This window comes from Leptodactylus fuscus, chromosome 7, assembly GCF_031893055.1.
Source record: "Leptodactylus fuscus isolate aLepFus1 chromosome 7, aLepFus1.hap2, whole genome shotgun sequence".
Taxonomy (NCBI): domain Eukaryota; kingdom Metazoa; phylum Chordata; class Amphibia; order Anura; family Leptodactylidae; genus Leptodactylus; species Leptodactylus fuscus.
In genome coordinates this window covers 3,407,513-3,435,099 of record NC_134271.1, presented here as the reverse complement: position 1 = coordinate 3,435,099, position 27,587 = coordinate 3,407,513, and the positions used below count along the sequence as shown (strand labels likewise).

The following is a 27,587-nucleotide window of genomic DNA, read 5'->3' as shown; positions in this document are numbered from 1 at the left end:
AGAAATAGAGAATATTTTGGAAGATACAATAAATATTTGCTTATACAGAAGACATGACCGCAGAATAATATAACAGAAGATGAAACATTGTTGCGGATTCAGGATATAAGATGAGCACATTCTATATAGTCAATGATCCCGACATGGCGAGTCCTGGACATCCCGGCCGTCCTTGTGTTGTACGAGACGGGATCAGAGACATCAGGTCTTGTAGGAAGAGAGAGAATCTGATGAATTGTCTGATCAGAGACGATAAGAAAGTCATTGATGAGACGCTGCAGATGGTTCTTCTTATTCCAGTCCCCGGTATGAGCCCGCGCGGTGCAGGTCTCCGGTCGGGCGCTGTCAGCAGATGTGCCAGTCACTCAGCTTATATAGGGCGAGACAAACAACACCCCAACAATGATACCCCCGGGGGGGCAACAAATGGGAATTCTCCAAACTGTTATTATTGGCCTCAGAATATTTCTTGTAAAAGAAAACCCAATTAAGTTCTAAAGTAAATGATATATTATAGAAACAATCCGCTGGTCCCGACAGTCATGTCCATGGGAATCCGGTGATGGAATATTTAGGGCTCGGAGTGTAAGAAATAAGGTGAAATTCTGGGCAAATTTTAATAATTAGCAAAATGGACAAATTAGATGTAATTTAACATCCTAAGGCCATAGTCACCTCCTCCACGTCGTCTAACAGCAAGAGGCTGAAGGTGAAGTCAGGGAGTCCCGAGGAATGGGGATCATTGAATATTGATGGCTACCTGCTTGAGGACCCCAGTGGGTAGTGGCCTAAAGTAAATGTATGTGGGCCAGTATATTGGGTGGAGGGACTTACTGTATGGGGGTCAGTATAGGGGGCACTTACTGTATGGGGGTCAGTATAGGGGGCACTTACTGTATGGGGGTCAGTATAGGGGGCACTTACTGTATGGGGTCAGTATAGGGGGCACTTACTGTATGGGGGTCAGTATAGGGGGCACTTACTGTATGGGGGTCAGTATAGGGGGCACTTACTGTATGGGGGTCAGTATAGGGGGCACTTACTGTATGGGGTCAGTATAGGGGGCACTTACTGTATGGGGGTCAGTATAGGGGGCACTTACTGTATGGGGGTCAGTATAGGGGTACTTACTGTTTGGGGGTCAGTATAGGGGGCACTTACTGTATGGGGGTCAGTATAGGGGGCACTTACTGTATGGGGGTCAGTATAGGGGTACTTACTGTATGGGGGTCAGTATAGGGGGCACTTACTGTATGGGGGTCAGTATAGGGGGCACTTACTGTATGGGGGTCAGTATAGGGGTACTTACTGTATGGGGGTCAGTATAGGGAGCACTTACTGTATGGAGCCTTTAAAGGGGGAATGTACTGTATAGGGATCAGTAAAGAGACATTATACTGTATGGGGGCCAAAAAAGGGCACTATAGCATGTGGTGAGGTCCATAAAGGGGGTGTTATACCTTGTTGGGGCAGCTGAGGTAAGGTGGGGCCTCTCCTAGTTACGCCCTGGGCTCTGTTTACACCTGCGTACAAGGGTCCAATACAAATTCTGTCAAATTTGTTGGGAAAAATAGCACTGAATGGTCCCAGTATAAGTGAAGGTCCAGGTGTCTCGTCTTGTGACTTATGTTACGTCTTAATAAACTCCTTCCGCTGTCTGTAGTGCCGGTGACGTACCCTGGATAGGTTTATCCCTCTTGTAAGTTTCTGTGCAGAGTTCTGGCTCTTATTCCCTCCTATCCAGATGTATACCAGGACCAGGATGATGGGTAGCTGAGGGTAAGTGACCACCTGGGCACCACCTCACCACTAGGGATGTGCAAACCGATTCCAGGACATCCTTGAGGTGTCCAGTGGTCTCCTGTCTAACATCGTGTAAGAACCAGCATTGTAACCTCGACGCACCCCATGTGATACTGAGGATTGTGACCCCGGGGTGCATGACATCAGCCGGAGGTCAGAAGAGGCCTGAAGAGGACACTGGAGGGGTCGATGGATGCCACAAGGATGCCCAGGAAAGGTGAGCCAAGGTGAAGGTAACTTGTTATTTCTCTTTACATTCCCTCGGCCCCCACTTATTATTCTGGGGTCTTTGGGGACCCCAGAGCAGCGATTCCAAACTAGGGAGCTGTGTAAACCCATCAGGGATGCCAATGCAATTCGAGGGGGAAATGGCTTCATTTTTGGCCATGAACATCCCAACTATAAAACTTTTTGCAAGTGCAGGTCTGAAATAGTGAATGTAATCCAAGCAATCTATAATTCCAATCATTGAAAATGATTGACTGATCAGAAATGTAGAAAGATCGAGCTAGAAAAAAATGTTAAAAAAAATTAGATCATTTAGCAAAATATTTTATGTCTACCTTGAAGAGTTGAAGTGACCAAGGGGGGGCGCCGCTCAGACCTAATATAATCCCAGCAAATGTTCCCTTTTCCTCTTCGCGCTCCACCAGTTTTTCCAAAGAAACAATGAAATAAAAAAGTTGCAACTAAGCAGAATTCAGGCAAATAAGTGGAAGTATTTGTTGGCACGGAGCCTGAAACTTTTTGGAATGTGAGGAAAGTTTTTTCGGGTGACAAGCGGTGCAATCGATTAGGTGCAGGCCACATGCTGGAGACGTCATTGCTCAAGCACCTGAGACAGATCTGGCAGGGGGACGTCTCTGAGCCGACTCCTTTTAGTGCCAGTTGTAGCTATTTCAAGGCTCTTCTTCGGCTGAGAGTACAGAGTACAACTAGACTACAAGAACTTCCCTTTACTTATTACAACATGTGTTAGGTTGGAGATGGCTCGTGAAGGTTCCCATCTGAAAACGCTTTATCCCACATAAGGTTTGATGTTCGCGGCTTATAAAGAAGAAACAGATTTTATCAGAGGAGCGATAATACGACCACTTTGATACCATCTGCAATGCCTCACACACGTACAAGGAACCCCAGCCCTATCCCCGATGTCAACTGGGACGTTGGACTCAAGGAAATGAACGAAACATGGAAAGGAGCGGTCGCCTGTATCGGAGTGGCAATATTCTTCATTATGACCATTGGTATTATCTATTGGCAGGTGATGGACCAACCGAACAAAAACTGGATCCTGAAAGGAGCCGTCAGTGGGCTGATATGGGAAAGGAACACTCACACTCTGATCCTGCAGACGTTGACTGAAGACAAGACCTACGTGGAGATCGATGTAGGAAACTTTCCCGATATGGAACAAAATTTTGTTAAAAACTTATGCTGGCTCAATAAGACCGACTTTTGTTATACTTGGGATTCTATCACAGACCTAAAGATCAGACTGGATCGCAAGTTCTCAGCTGGTACTGAGTGCTACAATATAACGTGGACCCCGATACACTGTGATGTGAAATTAAAGGTGAGTCCAATAATAACTGATGTATGGTATTGCATAAAAGTGTTGCCAGTCCACGATCGAAATCTACCTAAATATTCGGCTGTACGACATTGTAGGCTGCAGGATCCTAAGTAAGAGAGGGATTTCCAAGCAGGTGAAGCAAGTTTTGGCTACAAAGATCACTTGATACTTTCTGTGCAGACGTAGCCCCAAGTGCAGACGTGATACCCGCATAGGGGTCTATATATACATGACAAATATATATACCTATTGCAGAATGACTACTAGTGAGTGGTTCCTAGGAATACGCTGAGTAACATCTGCTTGTGCCTTTTTATAAGATTACAAGAAAATATCAATAGGAAAAAATGTTGCAAAAATTGTTGTTAAAAATGATCAATAATCCAAAGCTTTTCTGCCTGGAAATGGAGCTTAGAGGTCGTCAGTATATCGGAAAGTTACAATCCATGTAATGTGCCTTTAGTTTAGTCTAAATCTTATCTTCCCTGCTTAGAATATATTTAGCCGAATTTGTAGAAGTAAATGTGAGACTGAAGCACAGCTGGCGATACTGAAGGAATATTCAGATATACCGGGATGGATTAAGGATCTTTATTGCTATACAGCACTCCAAGGCTGCTATGGATCCACTGTATGGCCGACGACTAGACACCGGCGTAATCATGGCATATCTTTGCCACAATGTAGCAGATCTAGGTTGGCCTACAAGTGTGGATTCTCGGAGAAAAGGGGAACTGGCTTAAATGGGCCAAAAATGTGCCAAAACAAACCAACTAAAAAGTGGTCAAAATGTAGACGCGACAGTCTAAAAACAGCCCAGGTTTATCATCCGGCATCAGTCACTGGCACACTGTCTGACTATTAGTAAATCTGGGTCTGTATCTCTTTGTATCTCCTAAAGAATTTCCATCTGAATCCTAAGAAAACAAAACTGTTACAATATACAGTAACGCGGCCATGTTCGGTGTTATATACAGTAACGCGGCCATGTTCGGTGTTATATACAGTAACGCGGGCCATGTTTGGTAGGACACGTGAAAAGTATACAATATTTAACGTTTGTCTAATACCAAGAAGTTCCATGTATCCAGCTTTAGGGCTAGTTTGTATTGGAGCGAATGTAACTTTTTTGTTTCCAAATGCAATATTGTTACTGAGAAAGTGAAGGCTCCAGCTAAGGAGAATGCAGCTAATAATGGAAAAACTGGTCCAGATTGACTTGTGTGGTTACAATAAGACCCTGGTATAGACATGGTGGATCTTTGGTGCAATGTATTACATGATAAGTGGATATGATAAGTGGATTAGATGTGATATTGGCGGTGGTATCTGCTACCTATGGGTCACACCACATACAGGCTCATACGCTCTGTTTGCATTATGTCTATGCCATACTACAAAAACTTTGCTGACATGACGGTTTGAGTCTTCAGTAGAGGTTTACACACAGAGGATTTTCCATTGTTTAACCCCATCCAAAGCTCTGAGATATGTCCCTGTATGTCTGTAAGGTTATACTCCAGGGTATATGGCTTTTGTGATCAGGTGAATGGAGCCATACGGTTTTGCTTGGCGTAGACTCTAGAAGCTTTTTTCCATGCACACACCATATGTAGCACTTAAAACAGATGGGAAAATGATGGAAATGACACCTTATGTATGAGGGATCTATTTGGGGTTTATTGAGATCATAAAGAAGTTATATAGAAAAGCTGCCCTTCCCCCCCCCCAATCTGCAGAGACTTAGGGTATGTTCCACTCCAAAATCATATTCCCCCCTGATTCTACCTCCCGTTGTATTCAATAGAAGACAGAGATCGGACCAGGACACTGAAATAATAAAACTTGCAGTGGATTCTGTGGAGGATTCAGCTGCAGAATCCAGGACCTGACCAACTCTCTGAGTCCAATCATCGGAGCCCAATCCATGAAATAGATGGGGGGGAACTTTAATGTCCTGCTTTGGAATTCCCTGTTCGGTCACTGGGGGGACCCAGGGATTAGGACACTTACCCCCTGTCCTATGTATAGAAGATAATAAGAGGACAATCCCTTTAAGTGTGACCATCATTCCCCTGGAGAGAAGGATTCCTACAATAATCAGTGTAAATATTAAATATGGACATTTTAGCTGCAGCAATGACAATTTAGACTGAAGATGGAGTTTCTGCAGCTCTTGGCACCGGCTTCTCCCCCACTCTCCATATTAAGGATATAAAGTGTACTTATTCCAATTACAGGAGCTTGGAAGAATCTTATAATTGGATTTATGTCGCTAATCTTCTGCCAAATTGAAGGTAACTAATGGTGAGGTGGGAAATTTCATGCATTTATTAGGTAGCTCAGAATTTGCCGACCTCCTTAGTCTCAGATAGTTTCCTATCTCTTATTCTCATTATATTGTAGGGGGAAGGCGCAGCACCCCGAATCTCAGGCCGGGCTCACAGGTCATAGTCGTGCCCCTTACAACAACATCACACTTTTGTACTAGCAATTGTCAGGGCGTTGGATTGTATTTATCGGCTGCACCTTTGTAACATTGTTCACTTGTATAAACTAAATTGCCAATTCCTTACAATTACATGTAAATCGGATCTGCGGGAATCACTGGCAGGATATTACACCATGTGACATACCCCAACACTTCATGTGAGGCCTTAGATATTGGGACTTCTAGAGTTTGGGAATAACTTGCCTTCTGGTCAATATAAAGGACATGAAAGAGCCGGCTCACGAAACCTGGGAATAAAGGAACAGAACAGGAGTAAAAGATCTGACTCCAGACTGATGTGCTTCGTGTCTACACCAATCAATCTATTGCTTAACCATATCTGGCATCTCCCGGTTCCGTGCCTGCGTACTGGGAATGTGTACGTTCCAGCAGATATAGGAATGCTTTCTGTGGCTTTGATTATATTTTCTGCTCATCCTCTACATCTTGTGCTGATCATCCAGCAGCGGCTCCAGGATGACGATCCCATCGTGGTATTTGCTGACTGGAAATACAGCAGTAATGTCAGATGGGATCGGCAGCGCGGTTACGAATCGTCTGCGGTCTCGTGTAGTCGCGCTCGTACTTATTTCTAATTGGAATCCTTGGAACTATTTCCATAATGAAACACAATGAAACCAGACAGCGCGGCTGAGCTGAAACATTTAGGTAAATTCGTCACCACTTGTGTGATGACACTTCATATGTACAAGAGCTCCATGTGGTCTCACACAGAGAGGAGCTGTCACCAGGCATGAAAAGCCCAATGACATCATCTGATCAGTGATGTCACCAGGCATGAAAAGCCCAATGACATCATCATCTGATCAGTGATGTTACCAGGTCTGAAAAGATCAATGACATCATCATCTGATCAGTGATGTCACCAGGCATGAAAAGCCCAATGACATCATCTGATCAGTGATGTCACCAGGCATGAAAAGCCCAATGACATCATCATCTGATCAGTGATGTTACCAGGTCTGAAAAGATCAATGACATCATCATCTGATCAGTGATGTCACCAGGCATGAAAAGCCCAATGACATCATCTGATCAGTGATGTCACCAGGCATGAAAAGCCCAATGACATCATCATCTGATCAGTGATGTTACCAGGTCTGAAAAGATCAATGACATCATCATCTGATTAGTGATGTCACCAGGCATGAAAAGATCAATGACATCATCATCTGATCAGTGATGTCACCAGGCATGAAAAGCTCAATGACATCATTATCTGATCGTTGCAGTCACCTGGCCATTCCATAGATATAAGCCCTGTTAGTGTTCCTGCAAGTTTATATCTATAATTTGTCATTTCATTCATATGCAAATGAGGGAAAGTGATTTGCATGAGAATCTAAAGGTGAGACGCCTCCCAAGCATTGCAAAACCTGCACAATAATTTACATGCAAATGGGGCTCCAAAGCTGAATTACAGAGACCTATTTGGAAGCTGCAGAACCCCCTCTACAAGGTGCTGGGATTGGGTTTATAACGGATTTACTACTGACAGACTCCCTCTAAAGGGGAACTCCAACACATCTGACAGCTGCTTATGTGCTAGATCCAAAAGCTGCTTATATGTTAAATTCCCAACTGTCCCATTGTAATCCTTGCACTGTCTTCACTTTGTAGCGGAGATGATGTTCCAGACATGGCCACTGATATACCTAATGTATTGCTGCTGTAATGTAAAGACAGACCAGCAGGGGTCTCAGCATCGGAGCAATGGGGGGGGGGGGGGGGGGACAAGTAGCCATATTAGTGTCACATATCCCCGGCTGGCAGGGTGCCAGGTGATCCTGGTGGCCTATTCAGTGTATCTGATCCTATATTAATACTGATGTTTGGTGTTGTCTGTATTCCTCACCGTTCTGTACCTGCAAAGCAGTGGCTGACTCTCTACTAATGGCGGTATGTGGCGGTCTGTGTGTCGTCCTCTCGCCCCCGGCGGTCTTCATCTTGTCTCTGGATATGGATGATATTAGCCTAGAGGAGAGCAGCCTGGTACATGGAGAACTCTCTTATATTCACCTGTCCTGCTCATCTATGTTCATAGTATTTATGATTAATGATAACGTTGTTTTATAGTCGGGGTTATACTTTACACGTAGCACTTCTCGGCAGCCATGCCATATTCTGACCATTCTAATCTGTCTGTTGGGGATTTCGTCTCCCCCTGTATTTTCAGATCATTGTCTATGACAGTAACCTTGGAATATTCTTCATTCTCCATACACTTCATTATTCTGTGTATACAATGTATCTACATGTTACCCATTGCTCACATTGTACAAGTCTCACAGGATCTTTTCTGCTCTCCGCAGCTCTTTGGATTGTTCAGATGATTTTCCCCATTCAGGAGTCATGTGAATTGCTAAACCTCGCTAATCTGGCCCTGGGAATTACAGAAACCCTTAATTACAATATAGGATTTGCATTGAGGTTACTTGACCAAAGTTCACACAAGGCGGCCGTGCATTTACCAAATTCCAAGGTCCAAAATCTTCTCCTTTTTATTTCATTGTAGTTCTATGAGTGAGTGTTTGATCCTCCTGTTAGGACCCACAAGTCGTCTCTTCCCATCGAGTCATCAATTAGCGACAATGGACGGCAGGCGGGAACAAGATTCATCTGAATGACACTTACTGATGGGCCGTATTGGCTGTGACCCCCCCAGATATAGAGCTGGGGCCTGCAATCCTGCCCAAATTTACCTTTACACTGGAGAGAAAGGGAAAATAAGACATAGAACAGAAGCCCCCAATACAAGAAGCGTCTCTGAGCCCCTTGCGCTTCACAGAATCCACCATTAGCTGACACTTCGGAGAATTATTTTAGGGACATGGATGTGATTTTCAAGGTAGTAATAGGTGGGGTTCCCCAAAATATTTCAGGGAGAAAATATTCAAAATTTTTGGCGGCACCATCTAAGTTACTTGCCATGCCCCTATTTATGGGTAACAACCCTTGTTTAAAAATCTGGATAAGACTTCTGTGCTATTTTGCCCTGTAAAATGCCAGTGCTGCCTAGGCTGCACCCCTCCATGTGTTACACAGGGCTGCTCTATTTAGTATAATGACCCCTGATTGCCCCCACACTTTATGATGCTCCTTAGTGGTTTCCGCACAGTATAATGCCCCCTTTCTAGCATCCACATAGTGTAATACTCCTGTAGTGCCCCTATTATAAATACTATATACAGTAGTATAGATACCTATAATATACACACCGGGGGGTATAGCGCTACTCCCACCCTTAGTGCCCCCACTCTGTATTATGCCCCCTGACACTAATCACTTACTATCACTTGGACTTCCCAGCATGCCAGTCTGCATTGTGTTCCGATATTGAGCAATACCGGGATGTAACGTCCTAATGTTATTGAGCTTCCAAACATAATAACCAGGAGCAGGAAGAGGAAGAGAGAGATGTGAGTACAACGAAATAATCCAAAAGGTAGAAACCAAATACAAAAACTGACACCCCGATTTGCCCTGGATGAAGCCTCGGACAAATATCTGCCTGGACTCCCCTTTACAAATCAACATTCGGTAACTCTATGATTGTGAGCTCGGAGGTTATCATTAGCAGAAAGTCACATGAAATAACTGTACTTGCAGATAAGAGAGGACGGACATGTCTACACTTTACTTATATCCGGTTATTCATGTAATTCTCAAAATATGTATCAAAGAATATTCATGATGGCCTCATGCTTATCAATAATCACTCATCTCATTTATCTCTCTTATCTATCATCAGTCTTATCACTTATCACTATTATCTCTCTTATCTCCGTTATCACTCTTATCTCTCTCTCTTTCTTTCTTTCTTTCTTTCTCTCTTACCTCTCTTATCTCTATTATCTCTCTTATCTCTCTCTTATCACACTTATCTCTGGTATCTCTGGTATCAGTCTTATCTCTTCCCATCAGTCTTATCTCTCTTATCTCTCTTATCTCTCTTATCACGCTTATCTCTCATCAGTCTTATAATATCTCTCTTATCTGTTATCACTATGGGAAGAATATGCAAATCTGTCTCCCAAGATGTAAACAGGGAGACAGTGCCTCTGTTATGCTGCCCTCTATATAGCTCTATATAACAGAGGCACTGTCTCCCTGTTTACATCTTGGGAGACAGATTTGCATATTCTTCCCATGTTCCCTTGCAGTGGAGCAACTATGGCTGTATAAGTCTCCACACACCTGAGAAGGTGGTCTCTCCCTAAGGAAAGACGTTATCCCCGCAATCTGTTATCACTAGTCACTCTTATCCCTCGTATCTCTCTTATCACCCTTATCTCTCATCAGTCTTATCACTTATCTCTCTTATCTCTCTCTCTTATCTCTGTTATCACTAGTCACTCTTATCTCTCTTATCTGTCATATCTCTGGTATCTCTCTTATCTCTCTTATCTCTCTCTCTTATCTCTGTTATCACTAGTCACTCTTATCTCTCTTATCTGTCATATCTCTGGTATCTCTCTTATCTCTCTTATCTCTCTCTCTTATCTCTGTTATCACTAGTCACTCTTATCTCTCTTATCTGTCATATCTCTGGTATCTCTCTTATCTCTCTTATCACTTATCTCTCTTATCTCTCTCTTATCTCTGTTATCACTAGTCACTCTTATCTCTCTTATCTGTCATTTCTCTGGTATCTCTCTTATCTCTCTTATCACTTATCTCTCTTATCTCTCTTATCTCCCTTATCTCTGTTATCACCAGTCACTCTCATCACTCGTCCCTGTCACTCTTCTCATTCCCACCTCCTGACTATTTAGGAATATTGCGACTTCTTGGATGAAGTTGACTGCAGTTACCAAATATACATCCCCTGGGCCCGGGCCTTGGTATGCAGATCTTGTCATCCAACATATATCTCCATATCCGGTGCACAGATCATATTCTCTAATTCATGGCTCAGTCACAGCGTCTGTCCTCCAGAGCAAAGCTCCTTAGACTCTTATACACAGATCACTTTCAGCAGTCTCTGGCATTCATGCCTTGTCTATCTAGCAATCAATCTTGTTGAACAGAATCTCATAGGTTGATCCTATGGACTGGAATCCCCCCCCCACCACCACCACCACCACCACCACCACCACCACCACCACCATGACGGTTCTGGAGAAGTAATGTTGGTGGCCACAGACAGGGTTTGGCCCATGGTCTACGAGTTGAGTAATGAGGACCCCTACTCTACAGTATCTTCATTGACACCTCCCATCAGGGTACAGTTGTGTCCAGATACACATCAGCCGGTCCTGCTGAAATCGGCAATTTTGGAGCAATATCCATGTGCAGTGCGTGGCCATCTTTAACCCTAGCTGCTGTATGTGAATTCTCAGGTGGCAGAACATGACGGGAGTAAATTAAACGCTGTCACCCAATTTAGACTTGGTTCCTAGTACAAGAGGTCACCACCCCGACCAAGGAATTGAACGACAGTGTAAACAAATTATTTAGCAGAGTTCCAGGAGATGGAGCGCGTACGTTACAGCAATGAAGGAGCAGCACATATGGCCCAGGAGACATGTAGATGTGGTGAAAGGACGAGGAGACGAGAATTATCTTTTCCATTTAGATAACTGACTGCAGTGCTGAGGAAGCAAATAGACAACATAACTCCAAAACATGGCTGACATGGAGGACACTGCTCTCCTGGAGTCTGCTCATCCGTATTACATGGCGCTTACTAGAGTCCCTGCAATGTGAAAATCAGCAGATTTGGTTACGAGTCTTACACAGATCCGGAATGGCCGACTGTCCACAGAATATTTATCTACGGACAGACATGATCATTGTAACAACATGAATACAATGTATCTAAGGTTTGTTACATCTCCAGAACCTTGTCGGATTGTTTCACAGTTTTGTTACAGTCCAAACTGGAGATTCTCTTATACTCCGGGGTCTGAGATCAGTGGACGCCCAAGTTGTGCGAATAATCCCCCACCCCCATTGTTTAGCATTACATAGTTATACGGCTCACTCCTCTCCTTCTCCTTTTAGGATTGCTTTTCGATGACAAACGTGTCCTGGTATGGTGGAGCAACCCTCAGCGCTCAGCACTGGCCCATCAACAACGTCAATGTAGATTTACAACCTTTTGTGATCAGTAACCTGAAGTCCAGTCCTGGCGCCTACGGAACCATATTAGAAAGATATTTCATAGGATCGACTGGTAAGTGAAAATACATCACAGGTCAACGACAACTCACTGGAAGAAACCAACAGGAATTAGGTATCTACATGGCAGATATGGGAAGTACATTACTTTTTGTTCTCCAATGTTGTTCAGTTTGAGCCAGAAAAAGTGTTATGTGAAGGTGAAGAAAGATAGATAGGTTACTGACACCAGAACCAGTATATCACCCCAGCCCTGCAGATAGATAGGTTACTGTCACCAGAACCAGCATATCACCCCAGCCCTGCAGATAGATAGGTTACTGTCACCAGAACCAGTATATCACCCCAGCCCTGCAGATAGATAGGTTACTGTCACCAGACCCAGCATATCACCCCAGTCCTGCAGATAGATAGGTTACTGACACCAGAACCAGTATATCACCCCAGCCCTGCAGATAGATAGGTTACTGTCACCAGAACCAGCATATCACCCCAGCCCTGCAGATAGATAGGTTACTGTCACCAGACCCAGCATATCACCCCAGCCCTGCAGATAGATAGGTTACTGTCACCAGACCCAGCATATCACCCCAGCCCTGCAGATAGATAGGTTACTGTCACCAGAACCAGTATATCACCCCAGCCCTGCAGATAGATAGGTTACTGTCACCAGAACCAGCATATCACCCCAGCCCTGCAGATAGATAGGTTACTGTCACCAGACCCAGCATATCACCCCAGCCCTGCAGATAGATAGGTTACTGTCACCAGACCCAGTATATCACCCCAGCCCTGCAGATAGATAGGTTACTGTCACCAGAACCAGCATATCACCCCAGCCCTGCAGATAGATAGGTTACTGTCACCAGACCCAGTATATCACCCCAGCCCTGCAGATAGATAGGTTACTGTCACCAGAACCAGCATATCACCCCAGCCCTGCAGATAGATAGGTTACTGACACCAGAACCAGTATATCACCCCAGCCCTGCAGATAGATAGGTTACTGTCACCAGAGCCAGCATATCACCCCAACCCTGCAGATAGATAGGTTACTGTCACCAGAACCAGCATATCACCCCAGCCCTTCAGATAGATAGGTTACTGTCACCAGAGCCAGCATATCACCCCAACCCTGCAGATAGATAGGTTACTGTCACCAGAACCAGCATATCACCCCAGCCCTGCAGATAGATAGGTTACTGTCACCAGAGCCAGCATATCACCCCAACCCTGCAGATAGATAGGTTACTGTCACCAGAACAAGCATATCACCCCAGCCCTTCAGATAGATAGGTTACTGTCACCAGAGCCAGCATATCACCCCAGCCCTGCAGATAGATAGGTTACTGTCACCAGAGCCAGCATATCACCCCAACCCTGCAGATAGATAGGTTACTGTCACCAGAGCCAGCATATCACCCCAACCCTGCAGATAGATAGGTTACTGTCACCAGAACCAGCATATCACCCCAGCCCTGTAGATAGATAGGTTACTGTCACCAGAACCAGCATATCACCCCAGCCCTGCAGATAGATAGGTTACTGTCACCAGAACCAGCATATCACCCCAGCCCTGCAGATAGATAGGTTACTGTCACCAGAACCAGCATATCACCCCAGCCCTGCAGATAGATAGGTTACTGTCACCAGATCCAGCATATCACCCCAGTCCTGCAGGTAGATAGGTTACTGACACCAGAACCAGCATATCACCCCAGCCCTGCAGATAGATAGGTTACTGTCACCAGGCCCAGTATATCACCCCAGCCCTGCAGATAGATAGGTTAGTGTCACCAGAACCAGCATATCACCCCAGCCCTGCAGATAGATAGGTTACTGTCACCAGAACCAGCATATCACCCCAGCCCTGCAGATAGATAGGTTACTGTCACCAGAACCAGCATATGACCCCAGTCCTGCAGATAGATAGGTTACTGTCACCAGAACCAGCATATTACCCCAGCCCTGCAGATAGATAGGTTACTGTCACCAGAACCAGCATATCACCCCAGTCCTGCAGATAGATAGGTTACTGTCACCAGAACCAGCATATGACCCCAGTCCTGCAGATAGATAGGTTACTGTCACCAGAACCAGCATATCACCCCAGTCCTGCAGATAGATAGGTTACTGTCACCAGAACCAGCATATCACCCCAGCCCTGCAGATAGATAGGTTACTGTCACCAGTACCAGCATATCACCCCAGCCCTGCAGATAGATAGGTTACTGTCACCAGAACCAGCATATCACCCCAGCCCTGCAGATAGATAGGTTACTGACACCAGAACCAGTATATCACCCCAGCCCTGCAGATAGATAGGTTACTGTCACCAGAGCCAGCATATCACCCCAACCCTGCAGATAGATAGGTTACTGTCACCAGAACCAGCATATCACCCCAGCCCTTCAGATAGATAGGTTACTGTCACCAGAGCCAGCATATCACCCCAACCCTGCAGATAGATAGGTTACTGTCACCAGAACCAGCATATCACCCCAGCCCTGCAGATAGATAGGTTACTGTCACCAGAGCCAGCATATCACCCCAACCCTGCAGATAGATAGGTTACTGTCACCAGAACAAGCATATCACCCCAGCCCTTCAGATAGATAGGTTACTGTCACCAGAGCCAGCATATCACCCCAGCCCTGCAGATAGATAGGTTACTGTCACCAGAGCCAGCATATCACCCCAACCCTGCAGATAGATAGGTTACTGTCACCAGAACCAGCATATCACCCCAGCCCTGTAGATAGATAGGTTACTGTCACCAGAACCAGCATATCACCCCAGCCCTGCAGATAGATAGGTTACTGTCACCAGAACCAGCATATCACCCCAGCCCTGCAGATAGATAGGTTACTGTCACCAGAACCAGCATATCACCCCAGCCCTGCAGATAGATAGGTTACTGTCACCAGATCCAGCATATCACCCCAGTCCTGCAGGTAGATAGGTTACTGACACCAGAACCAGCATATCACCCCAGCCCTGCAGATAGATAGGTTACTGTCACCAGGCCCAGTATATCACCCCAGCCCTGCAGATAGATAGGTTAGTGTCACCAGAACCAGCATATCACCCCAGCCCTGCAGATAGATAGGTTACTGTCACCAGACCCAGCATATCACCACAGCCCTGCAGATAGATAGGTTACTGTCACCAGAACCAGCATATCACCCCAGCCCTGCAGATAGATAGGTTACTGTCACCAGAACCAGCATATCACCCCAGCCCTGCAGATAGATAGGTTACTGTCACCAGACCCAGCATATCACCCCAGCCCTGCAGATAGATAGGTTACTGTCACCAGAACCAGCATATCCCCCCAGCCCTGCAGATAGATAGGTTACTGTCACCAGAACCAGCATATCCCCCCAGCCCTGCAGATAGATAGGTTACTGTCACCAGAACCAGCATATCACCCCAGCCCCGCAGATAGATAGGTTACTGTCACCAGAACCAGTATATCACCCCAGCCCTGCAGATAGATAGGTTACTGTCACCAGAACCAGCATATCACCCCAGCCCTGCAGATAGATAGGTTACTGTCACCAGAACCAGCATATCACCACAGCCCTGCAGATAGATAGGTTACTGTCACCAGAACCAGCATATCACCCCAGCCCTGCAGATAGATAGGTTACTATCACCAGACCCAGCATATCACCCCAGCCCTGCAGATAGATAGGTTACTGTCACCAGACCCAGCATATCACCCCAGCCCTGCAGATAGATAGGTTACTGTCACCAGAACCAGCATATTACCCCAGCCCTGCAGATAGATAGGTTACTGTCACCAGAACCAGTATATCACCCCAGCCCTGCAGATAGATAGGTTACTGTCACCAGAACCAGCATATTACCCCAGCCCTGCAGATAGATAGGTTACTGTCACCAGACCCAGCATATCACCCAGCCCTGCAGATAGATAGGTTACTGACACCAGAACCAGCATATCACCCCAGCCCTGCAGATAGATAGGTTACTGTCACCAGAACCAGCATATCACCCCAGCCCTGCAGATAGATAGGTTACTGTCATCAGAACCAGCATATCACCCCAGCCCTGCAGATAGATAGGTTACTGTCATCAGAACCAGCATATCACCCCAGCCCTGCAGATAGATAGGTTACTGTCACCAGAACCAGCATATCACCCCAGCCCTGCAGATAGATAGGTTACTGTCACCAGAACCAGCATATCACCCCAGCCCTGCAGATAGATAGGTTACTGTCACCAGAACCAGCATATCACCCCAGCCCTGCAGATAGATAGGTTACTGTCACCAGACCCAGCCTCTTAGGCCAAATCCCAGGTCACCGGTTCTACTTTGAGCTTGGGGGAGGAGAGTCTTGTAAATTATTGACACTTTCCTAAAGCATTAAGCTCTTATAGAACATTGTAAATCCAGAACAAAACAAAGCAATAATAAGTAATGAGCGACTGTCGTCTCCTCGGGATTGTTGCGTCTTGTAAAGTATCATTAGTACATTCTATTTCTATAATAGATGAACCAAGCAGAATACTATGCAAGAAAGTCACTGGAGACCACAGAAGGATTGTCACATTGTCTATACTTTCTTTGCAATAATTTTAGGCAAATTATATTCAGATGGGTCTCAGTGTATTATTATAGTGTATTTATAATATTACTGCTTTACTAAGTACAGCTGGATATATAACCCCTGTCTGTATATTCTGGTAGGATGTATGAATGTCTTAGATGAGGGAATCTACTTGGCACTCCTTTCTATTAGTAAAAGGTAACTAGATGTAATATTGTTATATGATAGATGAGCTTGAAACACACAGGTCTGTCAAGTCCAATCTATACGCTATAGTGTTGATCCAGAGGAACATACTGGTCTAGGTGTAGAGGACGTCCCCTTGTCACTGTCACCGGTCTAGGTGTAGAGGACGTCCCCTTGTCACTGTCACCGGTCTAGGTGTAGAGGACGTCCCCTTGTCACTGTCACCGATCTAGGTGTAGAGGACATCTCCTTGTCACTGTCACTGGTCTAGGTGTAGAGGACGTCCCCTTGTCACTGTCACTGGTCTAGGTGTAGAGGACGTCCCCTTGTCACTGTCACCAGTCTAGGTGTAGAGGACGTCCCTTTGTCACTGTCACTGGTCTAGGTGTAGAGGACGTCCCCTTGTCACTGTCACTGGTCTAGGTGTAGAGGACGTCCCCTTGTCATTGTCACCGGTCTAGGTGTAGAGGACATCCCCTTGTCACTGGTCTAGGTGTAGAGGACGTCTCCTTGTCACTGTCACTGGTCTAGGTGTAGAGGACGTCCCCTTGTCACCGGTCTAGGTGTAGAGGACGTCCCCTTGTCACCGATCTAGGTGTAGAGGACGTCCCCTTGTCACTGTCACTGGTCTAGGTGTAGAGGACGTCCCCTTGTCACCGGTCTAGGTGTAGAGGACGTCCCCTTGTCACCGATCTAGGTGTAGAGGACGTCCCCTTGTCACTGTCACTGGTCTAGGTGTAGAGGACGTCCCCTTGTCACTGTCACCGGTCTAGGTGTAGAGGACGTCCCCTTGTCACTGTCACCAGTCTAGGTATAGAGGACGTCCCCTTGTCACTGTCACCAGTCTAGGTGTAGAGGACGTCCCCTTGTCACTGTCACCAGTCTAGGTATAGAGGACGTCCCCTTGTCACTGTCACCAGTCTAGGTGTAGAGGACGTCCCCTTGTTACTGGTCTAGGTGTAGATGACGTCCCCTTGTTACTGGTCTAGGTGTAGATGACGTCCCCTTGTTACTGGTCTAGGTGTAGATGACGTCCCCTTGTTACTGGTCTAGGTGTAGAGGACGTCCCCTTGTTACTGGTCTAGGTGTAGATGACGTCCCCTTGTCACTGTCACCGGTCTAGGTGTAGAGGACGTCCCCTTGTTACTGGTCTAGGTGTAGAGGACGTCCCCTTGTTACTGGTCTAGGTGTAGAGGACGTCCCCTTGTCACTGTCACTGGTCTAGGTGTAGAGGACGTCCCCTTGTCACTGTCACCGGTCTAGGTGTAGAGAACGTCCCCTTGTCACTGTTACTGGTCTAGGTGTAGAGGACGTCCCCTTGTCAGTGTCACCGGTCTAGGTGTAGAGAACGTCCCCTTGTCACTGTTACTGGTCTAGGTGTAGAGGACGTCCCCTTGTTACTGGTCTAGGTGTAGAGGACGTCCCCTTGTCACTGTCACCGGTCTACGTGTAGAGGACGTCCCCTTGTCACTGTCACCGGTCTAGGTGTAGAGGACGTCCCCTTGTCACTGTCACCGGTCTAGGTGTAGAGGACGTCCCCTTGTCACTGTCACCGATCTAGGTGTAGAGGACATCTCCTTGTCACTGTCACTGGTCTAGGTGTAGAGGACGTCCCCTTGTCACTGTCACTGGTCTAGGTGTAGAGGACGTCCCCTTGTCACTGTCACCAGTCTAGGTGTAGAGGACGTCCCTTTGTCACTGTCACTGGTCTAGGTGTAGAGGACGTCCCCTTGTCACTGTCACTGGTCTAGGTGTAGAGGACGTCCCCTTGTCATTGTCACCGGTCTAGGTGTAGAGGACATCCCCTTGTCACTGGTCTAGGTGTAGAGGACGTCTCCTTGTCACTGTCACTGGTCTAGGTGTAGAGGACGTCCCCTTGTCACCGGTCTAGGTGTAGAGGACGTCCCCTTGTCACCGATCTAGGTGTAGAGGACGTCCCCTTGTCACTGTCACTGGTCTAGGTGTAGAGGACGTCCCCTTGTCACCGGTCTAGGTGTAGAGGACGTCCCCTTGTCACCGATCTAGGTGTAGAGGACGTCCCCTTGTCACTGTCACTGGTCTAGGTGTAGAGGACGTCCCCTTGTCACTGTCACCGGTCTAGGTGTAGAGGACGTCCCCTTGTCACTGTCACCAGTCTAGGTATAGAGGACGTCCCCTTGTCACTGTCACCAGTCTAGGTGTAGAGGACGTCCCCTTGTCACTGTCACCAGTCTAGGTATAGAGGACGTCCCCTTGTCACTGTCACCAGTCTAGGTGTAGAGGACGTCCCCTTGTTACTGGTCTAGGTGTAGATGACGTCCCCTTGTTACTGGTCTAGGTGTAGATGACGTCCCCTTGTTACTGGTCTAGGTGTAGATGACGTCCCCTTGTTACTGGTCTAGGTGTAGAGGACGTCCCCTTGTTACTGGTCTAGGTGTAGATGACGTCCCCTTGTCACTGTCACCGGTCTAGGTGTAGAGGACGTCCCCTTGTTACTGGTCTAGGTGTAGAGGACGTCCCCTTGTTACTGGTCTAGGTGTAGAGGACGTCCCCTTGTCACTGTCACTGGTCTAGGTGTAGAGGACGTCCCCTTGTCACTGTCACCGGTCTAGGTGTAGAGAACGTCCCCTTGTCACTGTTACTGGTCTAGGTGTAGAGGACGTCCCCTTGTCAGTGTCACCGGTCTAGGTGTAGAGAACGTCCCCTTGTCACTGTTACTGGTCTAGGTGTAGAGGACGTCCCCTTGTTACTGGTCTAGGTGTAGAGGACGTCCCCTTGTCACTGTCACCGGTCTACGTGTAGAGGACGTCCCCTTGTCACTGTCACCGGTCTAGGTGTAGAGGACGTCCCCTTGTCACTGTCACCGGTCTAGGTGTAGAGAACGTCCCCTTGTCACTGTCACTGGTCTAGGTGTAGAGGACGTCCCCTTGTCACTGTCACCGGTCTAGGTGTAGAGAACGTCCCCTTGTCACTGTCACTGGTCTAGGTGTAGAGGACGTCCCCTTGTCACTGTTACTGGTCTAGGTGTAGAGGACGTCCCCTTGTTACTGGTCTAGGTGTAGAGGACGTCCCCTTGTCACTGTCACCGGTCTAGGTGTAGAGGACGTCCCCTTGTCACTGTCACCGGTCTAGGTGTAGAGAACGTCCCCTTGTCACTGTCACTGGTCTAGGTGTAGAGAACGTCCCCTTGTCACTGTCACTGGTCTAGGTGTAGAGGACGTCCCCTTGTCACTGTCACCGGTCTAGGTGTAGAGGACGTCCCCTTGTCACTGTCACCGATCTAGGTGTAGAGGACGTCCCCTTGTCAGTGTCACCGGTCTAGGTGTAGAGGAAGTCCCCTTGTCAGTGTCACCGGTCTAGGTGTAGAGGACGTCCCCTTGTCACTGTCACTGGTCTAGGTGTAGAGGATGTCCCCTTGTCACTGTCACCGGTCTAGGTGTAGAGGACGTCTCCTTGTCACTTGGTTGTAGATTGGACTTGATGGACCGGAGTCTTCATATAACCTCCTCTACTTAGTAACTATATTTGTATTTGATTTTTCACTATCATTTTACCCAGGCGTTTCAGTTCTGATCAGTCCAAATATTCCAATTTCCATGACAATTCAGAAGAATAAATACTTTTGTGTGGAGACACCAGCGAGCACTGAGAGGTTTCCATTGCAATATACGATTTGCATCGGACAGAACATTCAGACGGTTCATCAAGAGATAGGAAACCAACTTTACCAGAACCAAAGGACCCTCCCCAACCTCAGCATTGTCAGGTAACACAGACTAAGAGGACACATAGGGCAAGTTTATACCAAGTTTTGTAACTGTGGCATTCCTAAAGGGAAAGGAATAAGCAAATAGGAAAAGCAGAACTTCCTCTAGCACCACCTTTTGGAAGGCAGCTCCTTATAGATCAATGCCTGGTTATCCCAAAACCTAGTGAAATTGTCTGGGAATACAGCTAAGCCAGAATGTCTCCTCCAAAAGGAACCTATCTGGAGTCAGCTTTTACAAGGGTATTGCCCCTCATCAGTGTGAGACAAGGAACTAGAAGGGTAAGAGGTCATAGATCTCCTTAAGGAGATGTTGCCTATAAGGGCTGATCTTGTGACTTATTAATCAATAACCCTGAAACAGCTGCCTGCAGATGGGTCATTATACAAATTATTTTACCTATTGGATGTATCTATTGCCCCTTGTGTACCAAACGCCATGAATAAAGGAAACCTGCAGACCCCATAGACTATAACAGGTTTCCGTCTAAAAAAGGGGGGAAAATGCCCATTTTTAAATTGGATTTGGGGACGAAAACCCCAACATAGAGCAGGCGCAGGTGTGAACCCAGCCTAATAGTTCTTATTATGTCACTGATACAGGACCCCAGTTTGGAAACATTACGGGGAATCTGATTCTGCAGCAAAACTCGAGAGAGAAGTGAGATCGTTCCATAACAAGTTACGGCGGCACGGTCTGGGGGAAAGCCTGATATCACTCAATGAACATTCCACATTGTTACTTGCTATGAAGGTAAGGATATCGGGGACACTATACACAAAGGGGGGGCTACAAGATCACTTATTACATGAAAAATATTTGGCTATTTTTATAGGACCACAAACCAAACACAGACCAAGGTGGAGAGACTCAAAGACAGCGCAGGGATCCGCATACGATTAAGAACCTCAATATCTCAGTCTCCTCATCTCTGTACCAAAGTGTCAACTCCGAAAAACTGCAGAACTATTTGCATGGAGGACAAGACAACTATTGGCTGAGCCTGCGCTCACATGTGGATGGGTCTCTGGTAGGTCTTGTCTCTTATTCATGTCCTGATCTGTCACGCTGAGCGGTCTGGTCTGGGTCATGTTATACAGAAGATTGATACATAGCTTTGTGCAAAGCATTTTGCAACTTGTAACTTTTTGATTGCAAACTCTCTGTGCAGGTTCAGTGGGACGGGTGCCCTTTAAGATACATTGTTTCTGATTGTCTCCAAGCCTATTTCTTTATTAAATCTAATATAAAATAGTGTTTTTTATATTTGGTGACACCGGAGGCCCCCCCACCGGTCAGCCAGAAGCAGATGGCACCATATACTATGATGAAAGTAGCAGATTGTTGGGGGGGACAGGTGGCAGACACCCCCAATACTGATGATCTATCCCAAGTATAGACCATCAATATCAAGACTTGGAGAACCCCTTTAAGTGTCCACCTTAGTAGATATGTCAATCAATAAGTGAAGATCTCCGTATACCAGATGGACAACGTCTGACCACGTCTCGTATCTTCTCCCCCCAGACCCCCATCCTGACTAAATGGAAGGGCCAGTTTTCTGTGAGACTGAATCTAACCAACAACGCTGCGATTCGCTGGTACTTTACGAATATGAGTAACTTAATAAAGAAGCTCGGGGCTGAATACGTCGTCTTCGAAGGGGCAGAAGGAAACACATTTCTACAGCATTCAATACAAGCTCCGAAAGGACTGGAGGGCGACTCGTACACGGAATATCTAGCAGAGGCCGCAGTCGCAAAACTTGGAAATTCTGCCATCATTACTGCAGGTACAAGGTAAGACGACTGATTCTGATGGGTATCGGCGGTTTTCTCCATGTTCTGTCTATGGGAAACATTCCAGGGGGTCGTCACCGCCCACTAGCTCAGGGATAACTGAGAAATATGGGGAAAACTGCTAAAATGCAGAATCCAAGTCACATAATGACCGTAAGTAACGTTACTCCTTGTGTGCACATGATATAGCCATCGGTGTAGGTTTGCTTTGAGGACTACAGTAGAACGTTCCAATATGACTTTATAGATCCTGGATGGTGCCCAATGTCCGACCTATAATCTCTTCTTTGCCATCAGATCCAATCACTTGCCGCTCTTTGTCCAGATGCCTCCACTTGCCTCAGATTGGAGCTACAATGGTCTGCGAGGAATCGTCCCGTCCGTCCTGCACTACAGTTTACTAGGATACAATTTCTTCATTCCAGACGCGATTGGTAAATGTTCTATTTTCATGAGTTGACAACTAAACTGATGTTTGGACCAAACCAAAGTCCTCCAAGTCGCTGACTGCTTTCTATCCACTTGAGCTCAAGCTCTCGGTCTTGACACCTGTTCGGGGTGGGGCGAGGCAGCTGGGGGTCACTTTTAGCTTTGAGGCCACTTGTGCCGTCGTCCAGTTCTCCACAACAGACTCATTGCTTGCAGATTCCTAGACAGTGTAAGGAGCGACCACCACAGACATCCATTAAATGCTAAGTTTGTACCAATGAGGTTGTAAACAAGTAGAAAATAGAAAGATATTATGTGATCCGGGATATTTATATGGGATTATACAAGTATGAAAGTAACCGCAAGCAAAAAGAGCGCGAGACAGGCGGACTCAGGTCTCTGTGCAATGCTACATAATGGCTTGGAAAATGGACAAAAATAGGACAATCCTTTACTTATGGACGGGTGACATTGACGTCTCCACTGTTATGTTCACGAGAACTGATTTAATGCTATGCGGTTTTTTCTTTGTTGCAATTTTGGATCTTAAAGGGATTACACAACTTTTTAATTTCATTGGCCTGTCCTTAAAATCAATATTAGACGAACAAGTCTCTCCCGACCAATCCAATATTAATGACCAATAAGTTTAGTATGTTGGATACTCTGTAGTCACTTGTGGTTCCTTTTCTTCATTGTGTTGCTCTTCAGGTGGGACACTGACCGATGAATTCATCACAGAAGAAGAACTTTTTATCCGATGGCTACAAATTGTCACCTTTCTACCTGTGATATCATTTAATACTCCCCCATGGGTTTGCTGTGATAACTGGGTAAGTTGAGATGACTGATATGATATTTCCAGGGTTGCGGATTGTCACAGATCGCTGATACGTTGCAGTGCGTGGAGGGATCTGATGGATCGGAGAATCCCATAGTGACTATAGAAGAGCTGTATCTATAGCTGTATCTATAGAGCCTATATCCTCTTATGGTTTCACCATTCACCGCCTATTACTAGCTGTATTCTGTTATTGGTGGTGTCAGGACAGCCACAGACCAGGCCAGTTGTCAGAAACCACCATTTCTAGGAAAGGTCTTGTGTAAAGATGCCAGCGATCCACTGATAACATTGGTACATTTGGTGATCACGTCTTACAGAATCTAAAGTGATTGTTTTTGGGGCAGCACATGGCCCTGCTCACTCTTCCACTTCAATCCTTTATGGCGTCTTTACTGGAATATTTCATTATTTAATGTATTTTTTGGACATTTTCAGGTATTGAATCTCACGAGACGATACATACACAAGCATCAGGTTTTGGTTGCTCCGCTCCTATTAAAGTATGCAGAAGACTGGCTGAACACCGGGATCCCCATCTTCAGACCCGTCTGGTGGCTCAGTCCGGAGGATCCATTGGCTTTCACAGTAGATAATGAGTTTCTGATTGGAGATGAGGTGAGGACCAAGACACTAATTTCAGTATCCACTGTCTTCAGTAGTGCTAGACTTCTCCTCCATTCACTCATGTTCAAGTATCCTTTATACCCTGGGATTTAGGACCAACCTATGCTAAGATTCAGAACATAAGACATTCTACATTATCATCACAGCCACTGTCTCTGGCGTCTCTGCTCATGTACTTTGCACCAAATGTATCAGATTTAGCAGAATGTTTGATACATTTGACACATACTCCACTTCTATGCCAGGGGGACTTATCATCCTGCATTAGACTCTAGGATACATTTGGTGCACTTTAAGATCTTCTAGTTTGGGTTTGCACTGCCTAAAACTTGAACAGTGGCCCCAATGTGTTGCAAAGTGAAATCCCACAAAAAGAAACAATATCTAAAAATAATATGTAAGGAGAATCCCCAGCCCGTGTGTTTGCTGCTGCATCTTCGATGCTTATGGCGCAGACTTGGAGAGGTCGCCCGTCGTTCTCTGTTCTCTGCTTGTTAACATTCCAAAGTTTATTGTCTGAAATGGTTCCTGTTCGGCAATGATCTCCCTCTAACAGCTTTATGGACCGTATTAGTATCTGACGCTTTGATGTCAGTTTTATTCGATGTGCCGAATGCTCCACAATAAATGACAAATTACAAGGCGCGAGATGCAAAGACTTATTCTGAAATTGAGGCCAAGTCATCATCCTTTCCATTACAAAAGTAGAAGCTCTGGAAATATCTGCACTCGACACAATGCCAAACATGGAGGATTGAATAGAGATAGATAGACAGATAGATAGATAGATAGATAGATAGATGATAGATAGATAAATAGATAGGAGATAGATAGATAGATAGATAGATAGATAGATAGATAGATAGATAGATAGGAGATAGATAGATAGATGATAGATAGATAGATAGATAGATAGATAGATAGGAGATAGATAGATAGATAGATAGATAGATAGATAGATAGATAGGAGATAGATAGATAGATAGATAGATAGATAGATGATAGATAGATAAATAGATAGGAGATAGATAGATAGATAGATAGATAGATAGGAGATAGATAGATAGATGATAGATAGATAGATAGATAGATAGATAGATAGATAGATAGATAGGAGATAGATAGATAGATAGATAGATAGATAGATAGATAGGAGATAGATAGATAGATAGATAGATAGATAGGAGATAGATAGATAGATAGATAGATAGGAGATAGATAGATAGGAGATAGATAGATAGATAGATAGATAGATAGATAGATAGATAGATAGGAGATAGATAGATAGATAGATAGATAGATAGATAGACAGACAGACAGACAGACAGACAGACAGACAGATAGATAGATAGATAGATAGATAGATAGATAGATAGGAGATAGATAGATAGATAGTTAGATAGATAGATGATAGATAGATAAATAGATAGGAGATAGATAGATAGATAGATAGATAGATAGATAGATAGATAGATAGGAGATAGATAGATAGATAGATGATAGATAGATAGATAGATAGATAGATAGATAGATAGATAGGAGATAGATAGATAGATAGATAGATAGATAGATAGATAGGAGATAGATAGATAGATAGATAGATAGATAGATAGGAGATAGATAGATAGATAGATAGATAGATAGATAGATAGGAGATAGATAGATAGATAGATAGATAGATAGATGATAGATAGATAGATAGATAGATAGATAGATAGATAGATAGGAGATAGATAGATAGATAGATAGATAGATAGGAGATAGATAGATAGATAGATAGATAGATAGATAGATAGATAGATAGGAGATAGATAGATAGATAGATAGATAGATAGGAGATAGATAGATAGATAGATAGATAGATAGATAGGAGATAGATAGATAGATAGATAGATAGATAGATAGATAGATAGGAGATAGATAGATAGGAGATAGATAGATAGATAGATAGATAGGAGATAGATAGATAGATAGATAGATAGATAGATAGATAGATAGATAGGAGATAGATAGATAGATAGATAGATAGATAGATAGATAGATAGATAGGAGATAGATAGATAGATAGATAGATAGATAGATAGGAGATAGATAGATAGGAGATAGATAGATAGATAGATAGATAAATAGATAGATAGGAGATAGATAGATAGATAGATAGATAGATAGATAGATAGATAGGAGATAGATAGATAGATAGATAGATAGATGATAGATAGATAGATAGATAGATAGATAGGAGATAGATAGATAGATAGGAGATAGATAGATAGATAGATAGATAGATAGGAGATAGATAGATAGATAGATAGATAGATAGATAGATAGATAGATAGATAGATACTTTATAGGACGCCTCCCATCCATAGTGACATTTTGTGGTTCCTCTCTCTGTCCTCAGATTCTGATCGCTCCGGTCACTGAGAAAGGTAAAGTCCAGCGAGATGTTTTCCTGCCGGGGAAGGATTACCAGTGGACGGACATGAGCACGTCGCAGGTGTTTGATGGAGGGACATTACTCCGCGGCTATAACTGCAGCCTGAAGGAAATTCCAGTTTTTGTAAGAAAAACACCTTAGGTTAAAAAATTATTACCATATTAGTATTCCTTCTAAGAAGAAGAAGAAGAAGAAGTGTCTCATATTAAGAGATAAGGAATATTATACTCTCTCTGAGAAATACTAGTGCTAGTAATGTCATAGTGCTAGTAATGTCACAGTGCTAGTAATGTCACAGTGCTAGTAATGTCACAGTGCTAGTAATGTCATAGTGCTAGTAATGTCACAGTGCTAGTAATGTCATAGTGCTAGTAATGTCACAGTGCTAGTAATGTCATAGTGCTAGTAATGTCACAGTGCTAGTAATGTCACAGTGCTAGTAATGTCATAGTGCTAGTAATGTCACAGTGCTAGTAATGTCACAGTGCTAGTAATGTCACAGTGCTAGTAATGTCATAGTGCTAGTAATGTCACAGTGCTAGTAATGTCATAGTGCTAGTAATGTCATAGTGCTAGTGATGTCATAGTGCTAGTGATGTCATAGTGCTAGTAATGTCATAGTGCTAGTGATGTCATAGTGCTAGTAATGTCATAGTGCTAGTAATGTCATAGTGCTAGTAATGTCATAGTGCTAGTGATGTCATAGTGCTAGTGATGTCACAGTGCTAGTAATGTCATAGTGCTAGTAATGTCATAGTGCTAGTAATGTCATAGTGCTAGTAATGTCACAGTGCTAGTAATGTCATAGTGCTAGTGATGTCATAGTGCTAGTAATGTCATAGTGCTAGTAATGTCATAGTGCTAGTAATGTCATAGTGCTAGTAATGTCATAGTGCTAGTAATGTCACAGTGCTAGTAATGTCATAGTGCTAGT

At 44.8% G+C, this 27,587-nt stretch overlaps 1 protein-coding gene across 1 annotated transcript; it reads left to right on the top strand.

Moving 5' to 3' along the window:
- Positions 1-2,702: 2,702 nt before the first annotated feature.
- Positions 2,703-26,794, top strand: LOC142214401 (SITS-binding protein-like). The gene is made up of 10 exons (XM_075283348.1): positions 2,703-3,379; positions 11,898-12,069; positions 20,312-20,519; positions 21,123-21,273; positions 21,356-21,550; positions 22,048-22,319; positions 22,617-22,753; positions 23,460-23,581; positions 24,028-24,207; positions 26,618-26,794. Exons 1-10 carry the CDS (start codon positions 2,915-2,917, stop codon positions 26,792-26,794), a joined length of 2,079 nt encoding a protein of 692 aa, XP_075139449.1. The 5' UTR covers positions 2,703-2,914.
- The last annotated feature ends 793 nt before the right edge of the window (positions 26,795-27,587 follow it).

Bases quoted from the DNA above. Each gene is read 5' to 3' on its own strand.
- LOC142214401 (XM_075283348.1), top strand. From the start codon at position 2,915: ATGCCTCACACACGTACAAGGAACCCCAGCCCTATCCCCGATGTCAAC. The intron at 21,274-21,355 runs GTAAGGATATCG...CTATTTTTATAG, and splicing joins CATTGTTACTTGCTATGAAG to GACCACAAACCAAACACAGA. The intron at 22,320-22,616 runs GTAAGACGACTG...CTTTGCCATCAG, and splicing joins ATCATTACTGCAGGTACAAG to ATCCAATCACTTGCCGCTCT.